We start from the raw sequence: 25,332 nt of genomic DNA on the forward strand, positions 1-25,332 counted from the left end.
TGCCGCAGTTGTGGAGCAGTCAAAGATGCCGCCCATGCAGGCGGCCACCATGCAACTTCCCATCCAGATGACGCATCACCAGCCTCGCGTGGAGGAGAAGACAGCAATCGAGAACTACTACAAGCCCGAGCAGCAAGCTGTCGAGGCTGGCGACTACAAGGTCCCTACCGCTATGGGGGTTGGCACCACCATGAGCGCTATTCCTGGCGCGGGCATGACTGCGGTTGGAATGGGCAACGCCCTTCAGGGCTTGGGTGGCATGCCCGGTCTGGCGCAGTTCGGTGTCGCAGGCATGGGACTTGGTGTCGGCAGCGTTGACCTCAATCAACAGATCCTCGCGGCGCAGCAACGTCAGTACGAGATGAGCGCGGCTATCGTCAAGGCTCAGATGAGCAACAATGCCGCCGCTGCTGCAGCAGCTGCTGCCGCCGTGCGTGCTCAGCCGAAACCTGCTGCTCCTCCCAGTCGGAAATCTGCGCCGTCTTCGTATGAGCCGCCTGTGCAGCTTACGGCCAGCGGTCGGCCAGCTCGCGCGCGTCGTGTCAACTACGCCGAGCTCGCTGGCGCCCTTGTGAGTTCATTAGTGATTCAATGCATTCGATGTTGATGGTTGATTGTTGAGCCTACTTAAAAATGCAGTATGTTGGTTGCCTGGTACTGCAAAGCTACGCATGATGTTTTTCCATACTTGTTTGACACTGGTCTGCCCACATGTTCTTCCTACAGCAGGATGACGAGGAGGAAGACGACCAGGCTAACCTGGTCCCCAACTGGGCTCGCCGCCGGCGGAAAACCAGTGACCAGGATCGCGACTACGGCGTCGGCGTAGGAAGCGGGGCGCGCGCATCTAACGTCCAAATGGGCGGCGTAGGCAACAACCCAGCCATGTATGGCGTTGCGGGCGCGGGTGGTTTTAACACTGCGCCTCGTGCTGCCGCTCCCACAGCCGGTGTGAACCTTTACGGGCTTGGAGGCCAGGCAGCTGCCGGTCTTCGCAGTGCCGTTGGAGGTGCAACAAGCGCGGGCTTGCAGGCCAACCTTGCCGCAGCGGGCATTGCGGGCAACGCAGCGTTGGCTGGGCAGGCTGGATGGCAAGGCCAAGTAGTGTGGGGACAGAACCCGGCAATGGGTGGATACGGCGCCCTGCAGTCGTTGGCGGCCGCACAGCGCCCGCAGGTCGCGGCGCAGCAGTTCCTTTTGCCCCCCGGGGCTGCTCGCGGTGTCGCGCCTAACATTATGCAGGACATGCAGTTGATGCTTTCCCGTGGTGCAGACGGGCAGGGTGGCATGCCGGGTGCTGGTCAGCAGCGGTAGTGGGTCGGCCAACACGGTCCATAATACCATGAATGAACTTGGGTCAAAGGCGCTGTTCAGCTGGTTGATTTGCCTTGGCTATTTCTGTTCGGAATAATGGGATTGAAGAGTCGGGGATTGTCTTGTATCATTGACGGTGCCTTGGAATTGCGCCTCATTGACGGGTTATTAAGTAATTGCGCTGAAGATGCATGCGGACGGTATTGCCGATCTGCTTTCCACATGCTTGCACCGATGTGCTTTTCATGTATCTGTGACGACACCCTACGATTTGACATGTTTATAATTGCTGACCTCTCGCTTTACTTAGCATCGATATGCTGCATTGTGCAATGTTGTTTGCTGCAAGGGACTCGTGATAGTTCCTTTCCTGTGGGGTAAAAGGCCTCCTGTAATATGTCGCCATGATTAGCTACAAGTTAAATCATTCTCCAGATTGCAAAGCCGCCGTGTCCGTGTGAGATACACATGCCTGGAATAGGTATGTTCACGTACGGATACACCTCTTGCCATCCCACATGTGTGATAATAACACACTAGTGTTCAACAAACACGGAACCTGAATTGAAAGTCAACAGTACAATCAAGTGTCAGCGTTTCTTACTCACGCAAATCAGAACGTGGCCACCCTTCACACCGTGCCAGCCACTAATCCATGCATCAACATAGTCGACCCTTTCTAGAGTAATGATCTTGCAAATGGCCCAAGCACGCTGCAAATGCCCCGATACAACTATTACACTGGGTAAGGCCTGCACTCGACATACCAACGACATGCCGATAATGACATGCGCACTGTATATGTCCGACACTCTCGCTCCAGCAAGACATACTACTTGACTACGGTACAATCAAATCTTCTGGACCTTGCTCGCTTGCACCACCGGGTTGCTGCTAGCAAGCTTCTCCTTGTGAACGCCTTTGTAGTCAAAGGGGCAGTCGTGGCTCTCTGCATACCGGTGCTGCCCGCAGAAGATATTTCCACATTTGCACTTAAAGCCGGTCAGTCCAACCTTTTTCTTACATTCCAGGCACCGCGTCGCCATCTTGGGGGCCGCATCCGAGGAACTGCTGGTGCTCGCCTCGGGTGCTGGCGACGCCCCAGGCTCACTTACTGGCTGCGTTTCTTGCGCTGGCTTGGCAAAGGACTGCTCCACAGCGGGCTTTGGTTGCGAAGCAGCAGCGGCTCGTGCCAGCTCGCGATGGCACTTGCTACAGAGACCTCCACAACCAACGTTCCTGCAGGGAAAAGGGCCCATATAAAATAAGGATTTGCCGACCCTTTGCGCAGCGCTCACAAAGATGGGGCAGAAAAGCGAGTAGGGCTTTCTCCAAAGCGACAAAAAGCAAAGCTTGAAGAAGTGCTACTTACGCAAAAAAGCCACAGCCCGTCTCGCAAAGCTGAGGAGAGCTCGCCTGCTCGCGCTCCATGGTAAAGGCTCCTATGTCTTTGTTTGGTGAAAACTTTTTAGAAGCTGATTTACCAGCAATGAAGTAATTGAAAGGCTGCAAACAAATGCTAATGTATGCAAACAACAATATTCTATGGATGGCATACGTCGGGAAACAACCTTTTAGGCATCGGCAAAGCATTACGCGAGGCAATCGTCCCGTCAGGCATGGACCGAAAATCGCCGTTCGCATGATGTAGTATAGCTACATTTCTCCTGTAATACCCACAAAGTATATTTACAGATTGTCACTGATAGTGTGCCACTTGCACCTAGGGTGAACCCTCAGCCATGCTTCAAAGGTGTGCGGGCATAGGAATCCGTTGTTACTGTACATACATAAGCCGCTAGAAACGACGACTCCTGTTCATGTGTCACCTTCTTGCGCTTGGTCACCTCGCGCTGAAGGCTCCAAACGCATCTTGCTGCAATACATGTAAGCACTGCTTGGTTATGCCTCTTCAAGTTATGCTGAATTGACGAATGATGCTTTATATTGTGGAATTATGGGGCTCTGCCCGCAGATGTGACGTTGTCAGTGCGGCCTGCCCCGACCCAAGGGTCGAGACAAGCGCCGCCACTAGCATTATGAAAATGCGCTTCATTTTGGTGTATTTACTCCTTGGTGCTAATATCCTATATTCTCTAGCACTCCACCCGTGAGGTCTCGCTAATGAGGCGAAGGCACAGCGGTGTAGTAACAGAAAGCACGCCGGAGGCGCGGATACCAGTGAAGCACTCGGCGTACTGCACATGACGCGTACCGCCAGCACACTCGTGCTACTAAGTTGTGCGCTACAACGGCAAAGCCAGTAACACCCTGCAGTGTGGACCGAACCAGTTGCGTCATTTGGAGCTTTCTAAACGGTCGGCGCCCGGGGGAGCAGCTCCCGGTCAATTAGGTTTCAGAGCAGCGCGCTGGGAGCGGCGCCATAAGACCATCCCATTTGGGTACCTTCATACCATAAGGCCCTCCCCGTGGACATGTCTGCTGTGATGAAGGTGCACCGAGCCAAAATTTTGCCCCCGAGTTTCATTGTCCGAGCTGCAGCTACACCTCCCGCCTCGATGAGACGAAAAGAACTAATGTGTGACGCGCGAAATAATTTACGACGCGCAACCCCGTCCTAATAAGGGCCGGGCCCGTTCCCAGGGGCAGCTGCAAGCGCTTTTCGTGCTGCGTTCCAACACAAATCGACCAACAATCCAAATCCCGGTGCACGAGCAAACCTCCCGTCGCTTCATCCGAGCCCTCACTTCCTTCCGTCCACTGAAGTGACGGTTACAATGTACGTGTCATCGTATGTCTCCACGAATGGCCACCAGCCGCCGTGCAGTACGAATCTATCGCAGCCACCATCACCACTGTTATCGCACCCCTTGGTTCGGAGTGGAACCATGATAGCGGCGTTTCTGGGGCTGGGCTGTGTACCCTCCACTTCAGCCTCCAACCAGCGATTGGTCTGTGGGTGGTTTTTACGAGCGGAATTGCGGGTGAAGGACCACCGACAGGGCCGCTTTCCTGGCTAGCATGAAACCCGGGAATCCCGCATACAGGCCAACCAAATTTAATTGATACCCACCTTTCCAGGCCGTGCAGCATGCAGGACAATAGTTCATGGGGTGGCAAAAGAATCACTGATAGAGTAGGGAGCGCAGAAAGCAGTCCAACTTTGACGATACTCACACACTCGTTACCGCCGTACCTGCGTATCGTACAAGATGACGTCGTCCCGCGGCTGCAGCTGTCCCGTCAGGGCGTAGTATGAGCCACCAATAAAGATCAAGTAACGACCCGTGACGCCACTACCGCCGCTGCAGGCTCCGGAGATATGGGAGCACCGAGCCTATGGGGTCATAGGGTGACACGACCCAAGGGCATCCACAGTAGGAAGGGGTGCGGTCAGAACCTTTTGGGAGATGGTACCGCCCCGAAATGCCATGCATGCTTCTGGCACCTAGATTGTGCGCTCTAGTTTTGTCGCCATAGGACTTTTCCTTGAGGCTCCTCATAAGGCCATACATATACACTACGTTGCACGGGACAATTAAGGGCGGGTTAGAATGTGGCGAGCCCGCAGTCCACTTAAAACACCGGCCCCATGCCCATTTCACATCTCCCCATGCTCTTCACCGAGCACTCCTACATGTGGTGTTGGGCCCTCGGGGTGCAACTGCCGCCAAGTCATGGAACCTGTGTCCAACATCCAAAGATCATCGTACATCGGGCCCGATTGAGGTGCGCCACCGTACATGTACAACGCCGTGCTGCCGCCGGCTCCGGTGCTAGTGACAGCCTCCGACTGTTGCTGCTGCGGCAGCAGCGGTGCTGCAGCGACAGTCAGGGAATGTAGACCCCTGGACGGCGGGCTCTGGGCACCTGCGGCTGGGCAGGAAACCAAGTAAAGGCTAGCAGTTAGCGGTTAGACGTTATTTGGTTACAGAAGCATCAGTTCGGTACGATCTACGTCTCTATGACAGGCATCAGCATCAGAACAGTATGCATAACTGTAGAGGGAGGAGAGGCTACAATGCCTGCATCTACCCCTGCAAGCCTAAGCCCTCGGGTCCTCAGCAACAACACAACACAGTGCTCAATTGGCCCAGAAGCCTCCCATTCTGTAACAGCGTTTCATTACATTACAATACAACACAGCTTAGATGCGCAGGAAGATGTAGTTGGCAAGACCCCTGAACCACCACCTTGGTCCCCATCCGCATGCCAACATACGCCACCTCTCCCTGCCCTCTCTCGCCACTTCCTCGCCTGGTAATGCTCCGTATACGGACTGCCTGCTCAGGATAGCTCCTCCGGGCGGAGCCTGGCGGGGGTCGCCTGACATCGTGGCCGCTGCTGTTGTCACCGCCAGCCCGCTCGCCGCCGACGGATTCAGCACCAGTACGTGGTCGTCGCAGCGGTGCGTGTGAAGTACTAAGCGGCCGTCTGGCAGAGCCGCCAGCGCGAACCTGCAAAAAAGGGGTACTCAACAGAGCCGGGGGGAGGGGAGGGGATGAGGCAGGAGGGTAAAGACGAACCACGAACGAGTGAAGCTGCTGCCAGGAATTGAGTGTACAAGAAGCAGGACTGACCCGAAAGCAGGAGGGGACCAAGCTTGAGGTGGTCAAACGTGACCGGGAAAAAATCTTGCAGGAGGAATCCTCAAGGGGAAACATAATCCAGAGCTGACGTAAAAACCAATTATCAACAGCGCAAACAGCTTTTCCCTTTACACTGCGGGCGCCGCCAAAACGTCTGTACCCACAAGCTCCTGTGGGTACGGCTGTATGCATGCCTGCGTGTGCAAAGCTATGTGTCCCTGATCCAGTTAAGAGTCCCCGAGCACCACAAGTCGCCTGAGCCCGGGCCTGCACACAGAGGGAAACGCACGGCACGAATGATACCCGCTCACCCACCGACCGCCACCCGACCCGCCGACCCACTTCCACAGCGGAGCCCGCACCTGCTAATGGGGGGCAGCTCTTGTCCCTCTGCCGCCGGCTCCAGCTGCACCCTCCTCCAGCTGCACGACCTCAGGTCCAGGGCCCACACGTCATTCAGAAATTGGGGCATGCCTGGGCCCGCAGAGGGGTCCCAGCCGCCAACCAACCACAGCTCATCGCCCACCAGCGCGGCCTGGCTAGTCAATCGGGGCTGCAGGCACCCACTGGTAATTATGGCGGTTAGGAAGGCTTGATTGTGGTGGCGGCGGTGGTGGCCACAGTGGTGGTAATGAAAGCAGCAGCGGCGGTACGGTGGTTAGGAAGCTAAGGTGGCCCCGGTGGGGAGCACATTGGCGGTAGGTGGCATTAGCTGTGTCCGCCATGTGGTATGTAGGTGTGTAGGTTTGCCACACACACGCGCGCGCCGGTTCTCAACCCCGCCTTCGCCTTACTTGTGGTAATGAGCTGCCTGGGGCATACTCCAGGGGGTGCCAGCGACCGCCGTCGGCAGCGCTGAAGGTCCAAGCCTCAAGCGTGGGGCCGCGACGCGGTTGCGGCTGAGGCGGCATAACTGAGATGAAGGTGTTGAGAGCAGAGTCCAGGGGCCGCAGTGGTGGCGTGAGGGGTGGGTGAGGAGGAGAGAAGGGGCCGGATGACGACTGTAAGGCACTGGTCCCAATGCCCTGGAAAGACAAGACTCAAGTGCCAAGCTTGGAAGGGAAATACGCGGCAGTACCCAGACCCAAGCCTAGAAACAGACATGCCGCTCGCTGAAACACCAACCCGGCCCCCAAACATAATAAACATCTGCTCAAGTTGTGACTGCGCGGTGCTGCTTTCCACTCCCTGCCTGCCTGTCCCGCATAGCAACAATGATGAGCAAGCCTGTCTCTACTTCCGTACACCTGTATGATGCCTGATCCGGAGATGATAGTTACTTTGCTCCTCGGGCCCCCTTCAGCAATTCAATCTGCCCGGCCACACACGACACCCACCCGCCAGCACTTGGCCCCACCTGCCCCACCGCGACTCTCCGTATACCCTCCCAGCATTATGACGTCATGGGGATGCCAGGACGGCAGGGGGGCGGCGCACGCGCCAGAACGCGGCAGGGAGGGTCGACAGCCCGAGGGTACAGCGGCAGCCTACCGCATTCACGGAATAGAGGCCGGGCCAGAAGGGAGGCAGAGGGAAGATGGGATGACAGTTGCGGTGCGGTCGCTTCCGCAGTTCGGGATCACGCAATGCGCTGGGAAAGATGCTTGGGACATGCTAGCACGGGACGTAGTCCATGGGTACGGACTACGGAGCACTGTGCCTCGCTTTGGCTTTACGCGCGTGGTAATTTCCCCTCCGGGACAGCGTTGAATGACCCATGGGTCGGAGGTGGAGAGGGCATCATTGCACTGTAGAAACAAAAGGCAGGCGAGCCGCTCTTCCTAGCTATTGTGATACCCCGTTTTGTAATGGTGGATGCGGTGCCGCCAAATGGAGCTATCGCGGGCCGTTGGCAGTGGCGACGGAATCACCCGTCGGGAGGCCCTTATGCGCTATGCAACGTGCGTTGGCGGAAGGTAAATGCATCTAATGAGAGCCACCAAAATGTGCACGCGGGTGGATGAGGGGCCTGCAACGGTGTGCTAAGATGCAAGGAGGCTGTTGAGTATGATGAAACTCTGCTTGCAGAGCTGCCGCACAGCCTACTGTCTGTAACGCCTGTGTGTGATAAAGCTGACGATGATGGCGTCATTCACGGTCGCAATCGGGTCGTAGTGGCTCACCGTGAAAGACACCTTTAGATGTCCCATCTTCGCGGTGAGGCGGCGTCGCGGATGGAGCTAACAGAAGCACAGTGCAGCACAGCGTTCGTGTTGTGGTCCAGTTCGTGAAGCTCATACGGTTTAAAGCTTAGCTGCGATTGAGAAAGCCGCCAGCAGGATATACTGCTTCGCCAGTTCATTGTTCTCAGACGGTTTCATGTTGCTCCGAAACCAGACTTTGTACGTCTGCTAGCTATGACAGCAGCAACCTGACGTAACCCTTGGTTATCCAAGCTTCTTTATGGAGGGTGGCATGACCGCAGATCTTCTTCATACTAAACTTCAAGCTTACATAAAGCGCAAATTTACAGGACGTTTTCCTGGCCGCGATCGCCGCATAGATGTGAGTATGTAGTGGCAGGTGCAGAGACATGAAATACGTGCCTGCTGTGGCGCGCTGCTCGTAACAGGCTTTCAACCGATAGACGTTGCACTTATCTGCACGACGCAAACGTCGCCAAGCCCTCTAACCACATGGTTATAATAGTAAGTACATAACCCGCTTCCTGACAGCCCCAGCGCCCTCTTACGAGCCGCGGCACCACAGTACCGGAAGCCAACCAACTGACCTCCACTCCAAGGTATCATGTTATAAAGCTGGTTTGTCGCTACCTGCAGTAATACTATAAATGTTTTTATGAATAACCGGCCGTGTGGTGCAGAGTTCCCATTACCAACGGGCTCGTCGCATTGTTGAGGGTCGCTGCGGAACAACGGCGCGCTCGTGGAATCATATACCTTTGTTACCAATCGTTTTTAGTGCTTAAAAGCTTGACGGTTGTGATTCGAGCGCGCATTATCTGGCCTGGCGCCGATGTCGCCTTGGTGCAGAGCGAGCCGCAATGATAAAGGTGCGATGATGCAGCTTTCTCTTGACTGGAGTTCAGCAGCTTCATGCCTTGACTACCGTCATGCCGCGTTTCATCTTCCTTGGGGAGATTGTCATGGACATCAACATCTCACGCTTGCACTTTATTTTACTTCACCGTTTTACAAAGGTATACCACCCTAATACCCGAATCCCCGCAGTTCCACCTATTTGACAAGACCTTCGGCCCCCACGTGCCCGTCACTAAGCCCTTCGCCGACACCTTCGCCGCCCTGTCGGCTCTGGATCCCGCCCCGTACTCGGTTCCGGAGCTTTCAACTGCTACCAGTTCCGGCGCCAATTTCTCACCTGTGACTGCCGCGACAGCAACCATTCAACCAGTGACGTCCCTGCCGGGGTGCGCGGGCCGCCCTAGCACTGACTTGAGCAATACAGGCCCTCAGGACGCCCAGCCAGTGAGGGCGGTAGAGAACTGCACTGCAGTGTGCTGTCAACCTGACCTTCAGCCGCTGGGGGATGTCGGAAGGAGCCGCGTTGGCGCCTCCTGTATCGCCGCCGTAGCGGAAGCTGAAGCGCCGCTGGCTGTGGCCGCCGCCATGGGGCCCGGAATAACTCGGCACCCGCAGCTGAAGCCCCAGCAGCCTCGGGCTCAGCGTCAATCCTTGCACGACGATCGAGACGCGAGCCGTCAACGGCGCAGCTTCCGGCCGTCAATCGATGCTGCAGCCAGCGCCACCATGTTGTACACCTGCCCCGCAGCAGAGGCTGAGTCCACGGCATGCGCACAGGGGTCGCAACTTGCAGCGGCGGCAGCAGCAGCGGTGGCGTGTGAAATGCCGGGTTGCGTTCCTCCGCCGGCACCGTTGCCCTTTGCACAGATGTCAACCCCGCCACCGCCGGCCCCGCCGCGGCCGGCGGCGGCGGCGACAGCAGGACATGCAGACGAATGGAACTTTGGTGACAACTTGCAACGTGCACGAATGCTAGCTCGGTATGCCGCCATGGAGGCGGCGGAGGAGATGCGGTACGACCCTGGACCGGGCGTCACCGTCACCGCCGACTTCAGCACCGATGGCGACGGTGGTGGAGACGGATCTCCGTCCCGTAGGTCGCGCGGCGCCTTAAAACTGTTGTCGTCTCTGCTGAGCGGCTCCCGGGGCGCCGCCAGGGCGGCGGCTGCGCTGGGCCTTGTGCCGCGTTGCCAGGAGGCGGCAACCGCAAGCAGGGGCCGCCGCTACTGTAGCTCTGGGGGCGGCGACGACTGCTGTCAACTCCACTACCTTGAAGAGGAGGATCTTGCCGCTCCTGTTGTGGCTCGATCCCGGGACAGTCGCCGGTTGTTGCGGGTGCAGCGGTCCCGAGTCGGGATCGATCGGGAGGGGGAGAGTCAGGGGGGACTGAAGACACTGCAGAAGCAGAAGCAAACGGGACGAACTTCCGCCCCGGCTTTTACTGACGAGTACCAACAGCATTACAAGAAACATCAGACACAGCAACAGAAGAAGCAACAGCTGCTGCGGCAGCTGCAGGCGCGTAGCTCGGCGCCGCCGGTGGCGATGCTACAGCCGGACGGTGGCAGCGTTGACGAAGAGCTCAATGCAGCCATTTTAGCGGCGGCGGCGGCGTTTGCTGCGGCAACAGCGGCGGAGCGGCTATCAGCGTGACGGGGATCGTGAGAATCGCAGTGGAGACAGGGTTCTGTCACCACCGCAAGGTTATGGCTTCGGTTGCACCCGAAGCTGGAGGACCACACGAGCCGCATTGCAATGTGCAAAGTTGTGAAAGCGCTGTCATCATTTGCAACAGATGGTGATGAAACAGCTGCACAATTATGTGAACATGTCCGCTCCTCAGCGCGCGAGAGGGAACGACTGCTGGGAACGCGAGGGAGAGTCTTCGGGCGCGCCGTCCGTGCCATGTCTAGCTGGCTCGTGCATATTGATTGGCGCGGCTATGAGTTGCGAGAGCTGGCGGTGATGACGATGAAGGTGGCGGAGATGAAGGCAAGTATGGAGGGCTCCAAAAGCTCCTCTGCTGGCCATTAGGCCCTTAGGAGATCCACTAGGCCGTGTGCAAGGGATGAGCAGATGCGGGTTTAGGGCCATTCAAACAGGAGGTGATGCGGATCAGGATCAACCGAGAGGTCTAGAGCGGGGTTTTACAAGAAGAAGCAGGACCACCAACACCGGCAGAAGCACCCGCAATAAGTGTTGTTAATTTTTTCTTCGCCGGAATAGCCATCCCTTAAGGATGAGGATTGGTGATTGCAAGGTCGCAGGCTCGATTTAGGATCGGGACACAAATGGCTTAGGGATTGCAGCTTGGATAGCCCCCACCTTTTCATAAGGGTTCAAGGCGTTTGGTGGGGCCCCCAACCCTTTCATCGCGAGTCCCCTTGATACACGCCCGTTCGGTGGGGTTAATGGAGTATTGTGCACCAGTTTAGGGGTTAGGGTCAGAAAATAGGGGGGCGCCGTGGTGGCGGCGGACCTGGGCGGCTGTTGCTGTTCCTGTCGCTGCATGGTGTCGTCACCCGCAGTTTCACGGGGCTTCTGTGCTCGGGTGGAGTTTATGTTGCCGCACCCGCATCATGGGATGCATCTATTTTAGTCTGCTGCTGCTGTAGGAGTGGCGTTGACGGGGGAGATGGCGAAGATGGCGGCTGTGAGGATGATGTCAGACCCGAATAGCACTTGCACGTGATCCGGGCCAAACCAGTCAGCAAAACGTCAGTCGCGAAGAGGGCGCATGTTGCCCACGTGGCCGCACAGGAAGCAAAGAGGGATAGTGTCCAGTTTCGGAGTGTTGATAAACAAAGAGAACAAATTGCAAGGACGGCTGCCGCGTGACTCGTCACTGCGAGTGGGGCATATACAACTCCAGGACCATTGCCGGAAGCCATAAATTACGGTACCTGACTTCCTGGTTTGGCGCCCCGGGCTCCTTCTGAATGTTACTGTCCCCGCCCGGCATGGCGAGGTGAGGTGAGGCACTCGTCCCTGTGCAGATCCGTCTTCCGAAGGCGCCCCGGGAGTTTTTGGAGAGTCCGAAGAGCCTGAGCACGTGAGTGCGTGCAGAAAGCGCATTTCATTTTATAGTAATAGTGGTGCTATGCACGTTCGTGTCGGTGTGTTGTTTGCGTGGTAGAGGATGGAAACGTTGGTGTGATTGCTAAGCCATGCAGGGCGTTGTGTGATGGAGTGACGGATGGTGGGCCGTATGTGCGGCCCACCTAAACATTCATAGCCCAGTTTTAGATGTCTTTTTTGTTGAAGGAGCTCGTAGGCTCGTGCTGCTGCCCAACCCGACCCGACCGGACCGGACCCCGCTGCCATCGATGTTGGATTCCAGCGCAACCCCGTGGTGGTGGTGGTGGTGGTGGTGGTGGTGGTGGTGGTGGTGGTGGTGGTGGTGGTGGTGGCGATGGCGAGGAGAAAGCGGAAGTGTGCTGGTGCCCCCATGCAGTGGTTCAAATTTTGCATACCTCGCAACCCCTGATGGGAATCAAGAATGTCTCCTGTTTATATGCGTGATGGATGGCGTATGGTATGCAGCAGGCATGAGCAGCAAGCAGGCTTGGCAAGTGTGGGGGTGTAGAGCTGCATGGTGACGAGGCAGGAGGGAGGAACGGGAGGCCTAACGAGCGAGCACTGCTGCTTCATCCACGAGGGGATTGTCGATTGAAAGATCTGCATGATCGGTTGGGGGTTACTGGGGCCGGGTTGAGCACTTAACCGCCCCACTCGCGGTGTTGAATTGAAAGCCCTGGACAGGATCTGCCTGCAGTCGACTACACAGAGCCTACCTACCGGCATCTACCTGCTATCTGCCAACCTAAACACTGTCAGTGTCTACGACGCGCCGGCGTTGGGTTGCAAATGAAAGCCGCTGTCCTGCACGCCGCGAGATGATCCGAAACCATGTTAAGGATGCGAAGTCGACGTCTGAAGGCTAGAGTTGGTTGGGTTGCTTATGTAGTTAACGGCCGTGGTGTTTGTTTCAGTTGATCCAGGTTGATCGTTTTAAACATTTTGCGATTGTGGAATTGCGGTTGTTATGGGAGAATGAGAATATGGCTTAGCGGTTGAAGATGAGTTGCATGATTTCGATGAATGTCCCGCTTACAAGAGCATACGGGCTAACTATGATGGTGATCTAGTCTTTAAGGGGCGCAGCATGCGCACCATTATGACTGAGGTGCCACCCCTGGCATTGGCCAGGTACCTCTCGGAAATTTGGGAGGCCAGGCACGTCGCGCTGAGGCGCTTCACCCTGAAGCGGACGAGGGAGAATGAAGATGACCTCCCGCGTACCCGCATCAATACCAATACAACGTCCATGGGCCCCCCGGCTTTTACGGACACACCCGCACTTGTGTGCGGATTGTAACTTGTAACTAGCTTGCCCGCCAGCCCTATATCCCGGGATCGAGACCTATCAGGGTCGAAAATCCTTCCGATGGTGGAGGGTAAAGTGCCCCTAGTCGATGGACAGTGGTGACCTGGGATAAAGTGATCTTGCGAGCTGACCAGGAATGGAGTTGAGCCTTAGCGATCCACTGAAAAGTTGACTAGGGTGACTAGATGAGTGTGCCCCGAAATACAGGGGAAGGCAGGGTTTCGCATGGTAGCTGCCACGGGTGAAGATATGCCCCCCCTGTTCCACACATCATACACACAGCGCAGGGTGGGAAGGTTGTAGTGGATATTTGCGAGGGGCCAGGCAAATACCTGAATTCACAATGTATAAGTTGCCAGCCAAGAGGTGATGTGGATCTTGTCAAGATCGTTCTGCACATAAGAGCCGAGTCACGTTTGGTTGCTAGCCGTAACCACCGGTAATGACAGTGGAGCGCTCGCAACTTCTTGATGAAGTAGGGAGTAGGTGCCGTTTTAGGCGAAGGAGCAAGAGGAGGTACATTTCTTGCGCCTTATGCCTTGAGGCCCCTCAGTGCAACGGGAAGGTTAAATCATACATGTAAACCAAATTCAGCCGTCGCCTGGCGGTTTGTTCTCGTCATGCCGTATCCTCGCCAGGTTTGCGCGTTCGTTCGATGTCGCCGCTGTCATCAATGTGTATCCCCATGCCCGCGTTAGTCAGTGCACCGGGTGCCGGTGACTGGCAGGGAGACTGTCCCTAAAAGAACACGAGTGAAGGATACGAATGAATGCGAACCAGGCGGTAAACATAATTGCCTGTCCTTTGACATCCTACAGTAATGTAAGTATTCGTTCCACTACGTTGCTTGTTAAGCCGGCTTAATTGAATAGGGCCTGACAAACGCTATCAAGCGGCTTTCCCACCTACGGCACCGACTCCACGATTTATATCACAGTAATTGCAAGTCGCTCAACTATTTCTGATCTGGCAAATGCAAAAACGATATTAAAACATACGTGCATGTAGGTTCATGAGATGTTGGACCGCACAAGCTGATGAAACTTGTAACGGCTGAATTTCTGCACTTCTGCTGCTTTTGCAGCAAAGAAACTAATCCCATTCCATGATCAGCTGATGACCTGGTGGCATTAATGACATCACGACGTGGCTCCTGGTTGGCAAGTCGAAAAAAACCGAGCTCAGTTGTAAGCCAGAACCGTACGGCAGAGTCGGTCGGTCAGCCCAGGGGGCCCAAAATTGCTTCTCAGGATATTTCATTAAATAGTACCTACCACAAGCTGGGATGAACGGTATGCCCTTATGGTTATTTGCAGATGAGCCAGGAGGCTGGTGGACCGCCCCTTAGTAACGGTAATAAGACGACGGGGCAACACTCAGGCAGGTACAAGACCTTAATCGGAAGCTCTAGCTCAAATCCATGATACTAGAGCAGCGGCAGGCGTCTGCCAGAAAACAGATAATGCGCCTTGAGGGTACAAGGCCTGGAAAGGCAATAACGTGCTTGGGTTTGAACATAATCCGAGTGAACGGGTATATAAACTCTGAAAAGGAAGGCAGAAGTCTATAGGAGAGCTGGCTCCTTGATAACACATGCTCTTTTCGACTACTTTATCGGATCGTTGACATACGGGCAGGACACAGAGGCTTACATAGTTTGAATCGTTATGCAATAAAACGTTTCATTTTCATTTTGTTTCCTCCCCAGATGTTGCTTTAAGCATATGAGTCGTTTTGCAGACGACATTTCGATACGCAAGAGAGCCCCTGCAGCATATGTTACCTATCGTACATTCCAAGTAACATAATTTACACATTTAACACATTTCTTAAAGTTTGGATAGCGCACAACGTATGCGCGCGGTAGAGCGGAGAAGCGTGAACAGCATGGCGCAGCGTCGGGAGAGGAGTACCACTGCCTCCGGTACGATACACCATACAGTTCAAGTAGAATTTCAATTAGCAATGGTCCTGGCCTGTGACTGGTCACAGCTGAGTACAGTGGGCTTGGTCTGCCGGTTGGGCCGTTCCCTTTCTGTCATTGAGGAAAGAGACTGCGCCAATGTAGCAACGCGTTGCAGAATTTGATACTGAATCTCTATGTTGACGGTTTCTTAATCATTTTTTGTCTCATATTTTTGTACGCACCTGCCGATGCGCTCATTTCGCGTCATCCGCTCGTTTCCTTACCTTCACCGTCCGTGCAGCGCCGCTACCTCAGTGCTCCACGCGCCGCAATGGGTTGCCCACCGGCGGCGGCATCCAGACGCCTCCTAACGGCAAGATGAACCCCCATTCCAAGAACGCCGGCAACGCGCTGCATGCGGCACACCTTCTGCCCGCCCTGCCGGGCTCGATCACCGGCCATATCCTTGACGACTCCGCCCTACCAGCGCAGCTCCTGCTCGCATGCAATACAAGTAGGCGTAGCCGTAGCCGCAGATGTAGCCGGACCTCGAGCTTCACCTCCCCCTGTGCTGCTGCAGCCACCACCGGCACCGCCTGCACGGGCACTAGCGCCACTGCCACCGCCATCGCTAATGCAAATGCCGACGCCGGTTTTGCCTCCCTCGCTGGCTTCAGCAGCCCCAGACACGACGAACCCATCGCCACCCGAGTGAGCCCTCTGATACTCTCCTCAAGAGGGAGCGGTTGCAGTCCCCGCCAAGCGCCCCACACAGCATCTCCCGCGTCGGAGGGTCCTCCAACGGCCCGCCGTACAGGCCAGGTGGAGGCGGGAGACCGTGAAGCGGACGTCGCCGATGCCACCATCACCACCGCCAGGGGTGTTGTTACGGAGCCCTGGCGGTGGCATCGGTGTCGCACAGGCCCAGGCAGGGAGACTGCTGCTGCAAACACGGGTGCGGACGTCATGCCTGATATCCTGCCTTCCAGCAACTCCCAGCCCCGGCCGGGCCCCCTGATCCAGCCCCAGCCCTCACGCCTGTTCCTGCCGTACATGTGGGACCCCTCCCCTGAAACATATAGCGACCTGCAGCGGAGCAACACCGCGCCGCCGGCACCGCCGAGAAGGATACTGCGTGACTGGGGCCTCTTCAGTCGTCTGCACCGTACTCGACTGGAAGCCCGATACGCTGTCACTGCTGCCGCTATGTCCGATGGTCAGGTCCTGTTGGGTGACAGCATCCCGGCGGCTGGAGACGAAGACTACGGCCGCATAAGCTCCAGCTTTGCTTCTGTCTCCGTTAGCAGCATCCATGGGGGTCGCTCAACAGTCGGCGCTAAGGTGACACCGCTGGGGCTGCTGCGGCGGCTGCTGCATGCATTCACCAAGCGCAAGCGCCAGGGCCTGGTCACGCGGGATGGGAAAGGCCGCGAACGCGATGCGAGCAGGCGCACCCAGAAGTGTGGTGATACTCTGACTACTGTGTCGTACTGCTCCTTGGGAGCCACACGTTACCACTCCGATGATGACAGCAAGGAGGAGGAGGAGGAGGAGGACGCCGAAAAAGCGTTGCAAGTTTTGCAGCGGCAACGCTGCGACAGTAAAATTCTGGCCCGCGCACGGCTAGGGCTCGGCGTGCGGCGACAGGACCCGCTAGCGGCTGCATCGCCTGCAGGCCGTGGGTCTTATGCCGGGTCGGATTCAGTTACAGTTGGCGCCAGGTCGGGAATTCGCGGCGCGGCAGGGAGCCCCTGCGGACCTTCGACTCCACGCGCTGTTGCATTCCCGGCAGTAGCAACGACAGCAGCAGCAGCAGCAGCAGCAGCAGCAGCAACAACAGTAGCTGCTGGATTGACTTCGAGCACTGCATTTCTTCCACCCTCCACGATCCGCGCTCCGTCGCTGCTGGCGTCGGCGGAGTCCGTCTCCTTCTTGCCATCGCATCCATCCTCGCCTGCAGCACCTTCAGCTGCAGCCGCATCTGCAGCCTCGTCTGGGCATGTGTATGCATTCAGCCAGCCAGCGCCTCCAGCGCCGACCGGCCGTAACGGCAGTGCTGGCCCCGAGGACAAAGAGGGCGACAAGGACCCCAGTAGGTCCCAGAAGGCGCGGATTTCCTCCATCGCAAATCTGCGTGCTCGGCTGGCAGGTGCACGGCGCTCTGTGGGGGCCCCCGTGGATGCCCCGCCTAGTCCGAAGCTAGGCAGACTATCCTTATACTCCCTAGTGGCCATGCAGACGCAGTCACGGGACGAGCAATGCCGCTTCTCGGAGCCAGTGGCAGTTCTGGCTTCGACGCGCACGACAAAGCGGCTGGGAGTGGTGGCAGCAACTGGTAGTTGTGGCGATTAAGCTGGGCTAATTGCGCCTACGTTACGCCCGCCCGTCCGTCCAACTATCTGTCTGTCTGTCTGTCTGCCTGTTTGCTTGTTTGCCTGTCTGCCTGATGCCGTTTTCATGCGTGCTGTCAGACTTCTCCTATAAATGGGCTGTTCATTGGATCATGGTTACTTATATTTGCTTGCGCTGCTGGCACAACGACATGCTGTCGGGTTTGCACCAAAGTGCGACCTTGCCCGTCCCACCGTTCATGATTGCTAAAGTTGTTTAGGTGTCTGCGAATAAAGTTTTGGATTCTTTCAAGCAGTTCAGGTTGCAGACCCAGAATGTACTTGACGGTGCAGTTCCCAAGTTCGGGTGCACAGCGGGGCTACGGGGTACGGCATCGCCGTATACGTCATTGCACAGCACGACTTTGCAGGGTACAACGGCACGTGCTTGCGTGGTGCCCGCCCGCTTGGGACAGTCATAGGCCCAACTAGGCCGCGCCAAGAGCGCCCGCAGCCAATGAATAATTCGTTGGGTAGCCGTTTCGCCCCGGAAAGGAAACTGGATTATCGTAACTCGACTAGAACGGAGCGAATCGTGCACAAGGCATGCGCCATGCGTATCCTTTGTGCAACCTTAGCGGAGGGTGTTTGGGCCTTTCGGGGTGAGCGCGCTCGGCACCGTGAATATGCTTATCACGATGGCGACGAAGTGATGTCCTGGATGTCCTAGGGCCCCGTCTTCAGGGTTCCCCCTGGGGTCCCCCTAGTGCATGATGGCGGATGCTCGATGTTACGGACCCCCACGGACCCCCGGGTGACGCAGGCCCAGGCCCTTTCCCGCCTCCCCCAATAATTGAGCCGCTATCTAGATCGGCGATTGAGCCTCGGAAGAAGGCTTGTATTGGCACCGGCATTTTGTTTGAGAAGCATAGAAGCTCCGTTGAATCAAATTTACAGGCGCATCTCGCTGTGCATGGAAACTGGATAGGGCCATCGCACTATTCCCTTAAGTACTGTTGCATTTTGTTGCGTCTTTTGGGCAGCGCGCATGATCCGTCACCATTTTGTTGGCATTTACCTGGTGACTAAGCAGCCCGGTACGGCAGGAGGAGCGTTATTGACAGGCTGGATAGCAGACATGGATAAGGAATGGATGTCGCAACGGGATGCGACGTAATGGGATGCTTAACTGCAAAAAGGAGCGTAAGGCTGCGTGCTTGGACGAGAGGGGACCGAAAACCACGTGGGGAACTGCGCATGGCGTTGGAGCTGCTGTTGCTGTTGCTGCTGCTGTTGCTCCTGTTACTTTCTCCCTTGCAACGCTTCGTTGGCGATCGACTGCCGCACGCGCGGGATGGGCATAGTTGAGCGTTAGTTGGTTATAACTGATGTAAACCTGGAGGAAAACGTCCCAGCGGACGTATGCCGCTATCGATAAAGGGCAGTGTGGATTGATGGACGTGTACATGGCATAAGCCCCGGCGAGCGCAGCCAGAGCTCGCTAAACTTAGCGTCCGAAATTTCATCACAGGCGGTTTGGTCCGTGGGCAACTGGACTGTGCAATGTCGCAATCTGGTCCCGGAGCGCATTGAGCTGTTGACTTCCACGGATCCCTTCGGACCAATGGCCCCCAGGTCTTCTGCCGTCCTGGTGCGTTAGCCGTCCGCATGGGGTAGAAGAAGCGCGAGGAGGCCGCTGGGGAGGGGGCCCAGCCGATGATGACCGTATCAGATGGCCCCACGGTCCAGGAGGACTGTTGACTGCTCTGGTTGACCTGCTGCATTCAGTTTTGCGTTAGGTCTGGAAGGGCGCTTTGGCCATCATGCCTTTACGATGTGAAGGGTTTTTAGCCCGTGATGTGTTTGGTCGTCCAGGATAGCCGAGGAGTGCCACCACTGCGACACATTAAAGACATGTTATCCAAACAGACGACGGATAGCCATGGCAGCGGCGTGAGGTTGATTTTCAGGAACGAAATGGGCGGCGTCAAGAATGTGGTGGCGTCGACAGTTGCACTGGGGCCCCTGCCTTGACGGGTATTGCCTCTGTCAGGCTGGTGACAGAGGACGTCGGGGGCCTTTAACCCCTGCGGTGATACCGCGCTCTTAGGATGCCAGCTGTGCAAGGAGAAACTCTTCAGAGATTGCGCCGCTATTTATAAGTGGACAGTTACGCGTCAAAGGCCTGCCAGTACCCCTTCCGAGCTGCTGAGAACCAGGCTTGGGAGGAGTTGTTTGCATTTGGCGTACTAGCTATTTAGGGTGACTACTTACGGACAATTTCTATGTGTTGCACATACAGGGTTAATCGTTGGGGCCTTTGCGACAGGGAAACGCAACCCACTCTCTCGGTCTCTCACATCCCTTTGCGTAAATTTTTACTGGTCGGCCTAAGTATTTCACTCAGACCTTACCCGGCTCCGCATTGGCGCAACTGTTTTCAATCCCAAGATTGCCCAGAACTCGTAGTGCAGACCCCCTTGCAGTCTGACAGCTGACGACCTTGAAACCTGACCCCCAGCCGAGCTTGGTCACCTGGACATCCCAGGGTGTTACTGTGAGTACTGGGCCACTACGTCTCCCTGGTTGTAGGGCGGCACTGCTTTTTGGATACCTCGTGGTTGTCCCTGCTTGCCGTGGTAGCCCGACTGAGCCTTGGCTTCTGCTCCATGTCCGAGTGCGATTTGTGTCAACCGGTGCTCCTTTCGAGTCCACTTTATCCAAGATCCTCTCGTCCAGTTGAAGTTCGAAATCTACTCGTCCGGAACTGCTATTTGCCTTGGATGTATTCAACATGACGCAGATGATGGTGCACGTTACGAGGACGCGCGGCGAGAGCATGTTCGATGTTTGAGGGGAACGGATGGCAAGAGAGGGTGGCTTTGCGGCTGGGCAGGTCTCGCAGGCAGGCTTCGCTTCTGACATGCATGATAAGCTTCCAAAAGATAAGCACCCAAAAGATATGAGACGGCCTCCTTTTCATAATCTCGCGGATGTAAATTGCGGTTGGTCGGGTTGTCGGTCGTTATCGACGTGCATATTACCCCCTTTGGACGCTAGTCTGGGCTGATGTGCGGTGTTTTTCCTTTTCTCCGTGGCTTTTAGGCGTTGTAGTATTGCCCTTGGGCCTTCGGCTCGTATGGGTAGTCTTACAGGTATGGGGTCACGCACCCCCAACCATGTAACACACACACACACACATATTAGCTCAGCCAGGCTCAGCTCCCACCCAAATTCCGTTTGCGCCGCGACTGTTGTGCCAATAGCAGTTCCGTATGTTTGTTAGCAACATGCCTTGCAAGCTTGGACGACATTGTACTGTCCAGGCAGCCCGTATTTGAACGAAGAGCTAACAGCTAGCCAACGTAGGAGCGAAGAATCGAAAACCAGCTAGACATTAGACGTAGTCAACAAGACATGACATGCTCATGAAAAAGTCGTTGGCTGCGAAGGGGATTGGAAAATTCGACGGAGGTATGAAGGGTTATCAGGTGTACAGGTACACGCGGGGTAGCTCATAACTCGTTGGAGTGGAAAAGCGCTCGCCATCTTGGGGACGTGTATCGCTTCCTCTCGCATCACATATCGCTTCCTCTCAAGAGGCATATGAGTGTTGTTAAAGAGGTACGCCGTAGGGAGGTGTATAGAATATGCGTATTCTACACGCGTTACCAAAGTCGCAAACCTTGTGAGTATATCTTAAATATGTTTTCAATCTTTGTTAAATCCTGGCTAGACGTTATGCACATGGATAGGCCGGGTTAGGTTTCATAGCGCCTGTGGCCCCGTGAAGGATTTCTTGCTAGTTGACCGATATTATTAAGTATCTTCCTTGAGCTTATGGGCTCAAGGAATGCGGCCATTCAGGCCAGTTTGCGGCAGTCTGGAAAGGACAACCCAGGTGCCATCATAGGGTCTACAGACATACATTGTCCATACCCCCCCACGGGTGCTGGTCTTAATAACATGGTTCAGCTAACGTATAGCTTGGTCCGTAGAGCATAGCCCTGCTGGGCGTGGCTTGCGACTCAAAGAAGGATCGAACCACAAATGAAGTCAATACATGGACAAGTACTAAAAAAACGTGCATGCGTCCCCCTCATCTTATCATAAGACGCATCGCCCATCGCAACTTCTGCCGAACAGCCTCTATGCCTGCTGGTTTCCGAGGACTCCGACGGACTACAGAATCAAAAAACTGATCCGAACACGCTGTATGCAAAGATTCGCACAACTGTGCCTCTTGTGCATAGCGTGGATGGGCGTGAACTAGGCGGGCATGAAAGTATATTACAGGCTTTCCGACGCAATGCCGAATTTCACGTAGGACTGCCCATGCGACGCACAGGTCAAATCTTGACCGACATGCTACAAATATCATATATATAAGATAACGATACCTATTGGACTTACTCTGTTCCCCACCCGGCCTGTTGGGTTCCTTTGCTTACAGTCCGTAGCCATTACATCGCAGCCGCCCCGATGCACGTGAATTCAAGTCTATACGCTGATTACGACTTTACCAGCCATGAACATTTTCATATGCAACTTGTACATGTGCTCCACGCTTCCGTACGAGGTTCTCCCTTTCCCAAGACACAGTGTTCAAGACATTTATCATCATATGTTACGCCTTCTTATACGAGTGCCCATTTTTCATGCATCTACGCCGGTTTAGGAGTTCAGGCGACGTCGCAAGACAGTGTAAGGCTTTTCCTATGGAATAGCAGTGCCAACGTCCACTTCCAACGACCTAAGCTCTAATATTACATTTTAATACGCCGAAATAATGTAAGCCTGTAGTAAGATAGTCGTGAGTCGTGTTGCGCGAAGATAGTCGTGTCGGCGACGACTCCCTCAGAGCGGAGTCAGCGAACTTGTACACGGCAGTCAACGTAGATTGCATGTCCAAATATTTCACGCACGTCTGCGATGGTTTAGCCTGTACCAGCTCCCTCTTGTGTTCTGCCTTCGCTCTGGGACGGCGCTGATATGGACATCCAGCCTCGCTGCGAGAATGTGCTATTCACAGCACCATCTCTTCCGGCAAATCTCTTTGATCAAGCAACAACATTACAAGCCAATACTGTTGGAGTGACAACGAAGGTACTGGTTTTCCCTCTAAGTCGCAGTACGTGAGGTCCTAGCGCTTTTAGTTTTCAGGATCGACACACAGAACTCAGACTGTGCAAGCTGTGTAATACCTGGAGGTAGCGGTTCCAGGGCACTGGGCGCTGGTCAATGAACCCTGCCACTCCCCTGCCCGCCCTTTTCCCCACTCGCCTCCCCTGTGATTCTTTCGCACTTGGCACCCACGGGTCTCTTCGTACACTGACCGTACAGCCTTCAACGTGCAGTATGTGAGGTACTCCGCCCGCCCCAACCTTTCCGCTGTGTCCCTGCCCTGCCCTTCAATGCTCTCCACTGCCCTGCCCTGGGCTCGCAGCGCCCGGTGTCAGTCTTCATCAAGCCCAACCGCAATGCCCGCCTGGGCGCTGCAGCGGCCGCCGCCCGCGCAGCATGCGACGACAACGAGGACATGTCATCGGACGCTGAGCTGGCAGACTCCATGCTGAGCCCCAAATGCACTTCAGATGCCGCCAATGCCAACCGGGTGATCAACAGCTTGCTGGGGACTATGCCCGCCCTGCCGGGATCCCCAACACTCGAAAGCTCCGACGTGCCGGCCGCTGTACGGCTCATCAAACTGACATCTGCGCTAAGCATCTTCCAAAGGGATCGGGGCTCATCACTAGGCACCACCGAGGGTGGCGATTACAGCTCAAACCCGGGCGAGAGCAGCCCGCGAATGAGGCCCACCAAGTGCCACTCCGAACGCGGTGGCAGCTCCAGTATCGGCAGCGGGGCAACGGCCATGGATGGCCCATCGACTCAAGCCGCCATCGCCGCGCGCAGGAGGCGTGCACTAGCGCGCAAATCGGTTGACGCTGCGGCGGGTGCAGTGATGCTGTCCACGCGGCAAGCTTCAGAACTGTCACTGGGGCCAGGGACGACTGCAGCGGCTTTGGCAGCGGACAACCAAGCGAAGGAGGAGGATGCGGAGGAAGGAGTCTCGGCCGGATCGCTGTCTGCGGCCATCAATGCTGCAGCTGCAGCTGCTGCCGATCGAGCTAGAGCGGGTGCTCAATCTATGGCGACTGCAGCTGTGGCTTCCATTACCGCATCGAGCTCTGTCGCCAGGCAGTGTTCATGGCATCATAATTCCATTGAGCCTTCCCGCAGCACTAGAACACCTCCCTCCCCAGTTTCACCCCTTCAGAATCCAATAAAATCAAATCTGTTCGGACACAAGTCGGCGCGCGAGTGGCTGCAGGCCCGTGGTAGCGCTCCCGGCTCGACGGAAAAGGAGGAGGGCTTCGGTGCGCTGCGGCAGCAAGAGCCGGAGGGAAAGACGCGACCCCGGTGGTTAGAGAGACTCCTGCGGGCCTTCCACGCAGAGAGAGTGTACCGTGCTGGGAAGGTTGCCAGCGGCGGCAGCAGCTGCGGCCACGACTGCTCCAGATATAGCCTCGAGGACGATGGCCGGGCTGATGGCCGCTACGAGGACGGCTCCTACGGCGACCAGCTCAGTCCGGGCAGCAGCGGCGGAAAACTTTCTAAAGACGAGGAGCTGGCCAGTGGCATTACCGGTGACCGACCTAGCAGAGGCAAAGGCGGCGGAGCCGGTACTGTGAAGGTCGATGATGATGATACGGGCAGGGCGCACAGCGCTATCTTGCGCAGCCCTGTTGACCAGCTCATGGCCGCCACCCGTCTCCTCAGCAGCCGCGGGCGTCGTTCACGCTCGGGCAGTGACCAGCGGCCGCCGTCCGTCATGACCTCGCGCGATAGCACCACTGTCCACCGGGCGCGCTTGGCGCAACAGGTCCGCCTGCAGCACGCAGCCGTTGCCCCCTCCACGGCACCAATTACTTACCAGCAAGTGGGCATTGGGCCGCGGAATTCATTCGGCGATGAGTCTGTACCATCGGAAGAGGCCAGCAACACCATCCGTGCCGTAACTGCGAAGGGTGCAGCTGGCAGCGCCTCCGTTATCGGCGTCTCCGTGACAGCGTTCGCGCATGCTGCCGCCGCCAGCAAGGGCGTCGCCAGAAGGCCATTGGCGACTGCAACAACGCCGATAACAGCGGCGGCTTTCAACTTTGTTAGATCCATAGATGTACGACTACCGCAAGCGCAGCTATGCACGCCTACCGACGCGACGGAGATGCATTCTAACGGCCGCCGTGGTGCGTTGCCCAGACCGAGGCTGCGTCAACTGAGTGCACCTGGGGGACCGGAGCCGAAGTTCACTTCACTCAGCCAGCTAGAGACCCGCAGCGTTGACGGGGCCACCACTGCCGACTGTGGCGACAGCGACGTCCTGGATGGCTTTACTGAGGGCGACGAGGGCGACGACCCGAGCCCTCGAGTGGCCCTTAGGGCCGCAGGGATGATTTTCCCACGCTAAGCAGTAGGGCGCGAGGCGTTAGGGCGATGGAGAGCAGGGATGGCTGCGGGTCAGCCAAGGTTGCGGCCGTGTACACTATGCTGCGAATAGATGCGGCGAGCAGAGGCAGGTAGATTAGTCTGTGACGGGTTTCGGTGCGGCAGTGGACACGGCTCCGGATTGACCCATAGGCGCTCTACCTGTTTGACCCACGTGTTGGCCGAAATGGATAGACGTGGCGATGACAGGTTGCAGTCAACATTTAGTTGTGTGGCTTTTGGGGTTTTGGTTTGAAAGATGAGGGGAAGACAGGAAGACGCTTGGATGGCGATTAAGATATGGTGTTTGGGTTTTATGGTTGTCTTGTACGCACTCCCCTAGCTATCACTTGGG

The 25,332-nt window shown here is 56.3% G+C and overlaps 6 protein-coding genes across 6 annotated transcripts; 4 read left to right on the plus strand and 2 right to left on the minus strand.

The window, feature by feature from the left end:
• Positions 1 to 25: 25 nt before the first annotated feature.
• On the plus strand, positions 26 to 1,314 carry VOLCADRAFT_96140 (uncharacterized protein; the record flags this gene model as incomplete). The annotated part of the gene is made up of 2 exons (XM_002955160.1): positions 26 to 571; positions 727 to 1,314. 2 exons carry the CDS (start codon positions 26 to 28, stop codon positions 1,312 to 1,314), a joined length of 1,134 nt encoding a protein of 377 aa, XP_002955206.1.
• A 393-nt stretch (positions 1,315 to 1,707) lies between these two features.
• On the minus strand, positions 1,708 to 2,839 carry VOLCADRAFT_83129 (Zn finger protein). The gene is made up of 2 exons (XM_002955212.1): positions 2,687 to 2,839; positions 1,708 to 2,553 (listed from the first exon to the last, which is right to left on the minus strand). Exons 1-2 carry the CDS (start codon positions 2,743 to 2,745, stop codon positions 2,166 to 2,168), a joined length of 447 nt encoding a protein of 148 aa, XP_002955258.1. The 5' UTR covers positions 2,746 to 2,839; the 3' UTR covers positions 1,708 to 2,165.
• Positions 2,840 to 4,018: 1,179 nt separating this feature from the next.
• Positions 4,019 to 8,014, minus strand: VOLCADRAFT_106727 (uncharacterized protein; the record flags this gene model as incomplete). The annotated part of the gene is made up of 7 exons (XM_002955213.1): positions 4,019 to 4,228; positions 4,472 to 4,612; positions 4,913 to 5,077; positions 5,525 to 5,732; positions 6,227 to 6,417; positions 6,659 to 6,763; positions 7,988 to 8,014. The coding sequence occupies 7 exons, from the start codon at positions 8,012 to 8,014 to the stop codon at positions 4,019 to 4,021; spliced, it is 1,047 nt and encodes a 348-aa protein (XP_002955259.1).
• An 854-nt stretch (positions 8,015 to 8,868) lies between these two features.
• On the plus strand, positions 8,869 to 10,519 carry VOLCADRAFT_96144 (uncharacterized protein; the record flags this gene model as incomplete). Its single annotated transcript, XM_002955161.1, has 2 exons — positions 8,869 to 8,877; positions 9,056 to 10,519. The coding sequence occupies 2 exons, from the start codon at positions 8,869 to 8,871 to the stop codon at positions 10,517 to 10,519; spliced, it is 1,473 nt and encodes a 490-aa protein (XP_002955207.1).
• A 4,588-nt stretch (positions 10,520 to 15,107) lies between these two features.
• Positions 15,108 to 17,511, plus strand: VOLCADRAFT_96145 (uncharacterized protein; the record flags this gene model as incomplete). The annotated part of the gene is made up of 5 exons (XM_002955162.1): positions 15,108 to 15,177; positions 15,461 to 15,673; positions 15,740 to 15,870; positions 15,952 to 16,837; positions 17,120 to 17,511. The coding sequence occupies 5 exons, from the start codon at positions 15,108 to 15,110 to the stop codon at positions 17,509 to 17,511; spliced, it is 1,692 nt and encodes a 563-aa protein (XP_002955208.1).
• A 4,970-nt stretch (positions 17,512 to 22,481) lies between these two features.
• VOLCADRAFT_96146 (uncharacterized protein) lies at positions 22,482 to 24,960 on the plus strand (the record flags this gene model as incomplete). Its single annotated transcript, XM_002955163.1, has 2 exons — positions 22,482 to 22,595; positions 22,936 to 24,960. The coding sequence occupies 2 exons, from the start codon at positions 22,482 to 22,484 to the stop codon at positions 24,958 to 24,960; spliced, it is 2,139 nt and encodes a 712-aa protein (XP_002955209.1).
• Between the last annotated feature and the right edge of the window lie 372 nt (positions 24,961 to 25,332).

The sequence above is a fragment of the Volvox carteri genome (genome assembly GCF_000143455.1).
Source record: "Volvox carteri f. nagariensis unplaced genomic scaffold VOLCAscaffold_49, whole genome shotgun sequence".
NCBI lineage: Eukaryota > Viridiplantae > Chlorophyta > Chlorophyceae > Chlamydomonadales > Volvocaceae > Volvox > Volvox carteri.

Excerpts from the sequence above, each read along its gene's own strand:
- VOLCADRAFT_83129 (XM_002955212.1), bottom strand. The coding sequence starts at position 2,745 with ATGGAGCGCGAGCAGGCGAGCTCTCCTCAGCTTTGCGAGACGGGCTGT. Across the intron at positions 2,554-2,686 it reads ACGGGCTGTGGCTTTTTTGC|GAACGTTGGTTGTGGAGGTC; the intron begins GTAAGTAGCACT and ends TTTTCCCTGCAG.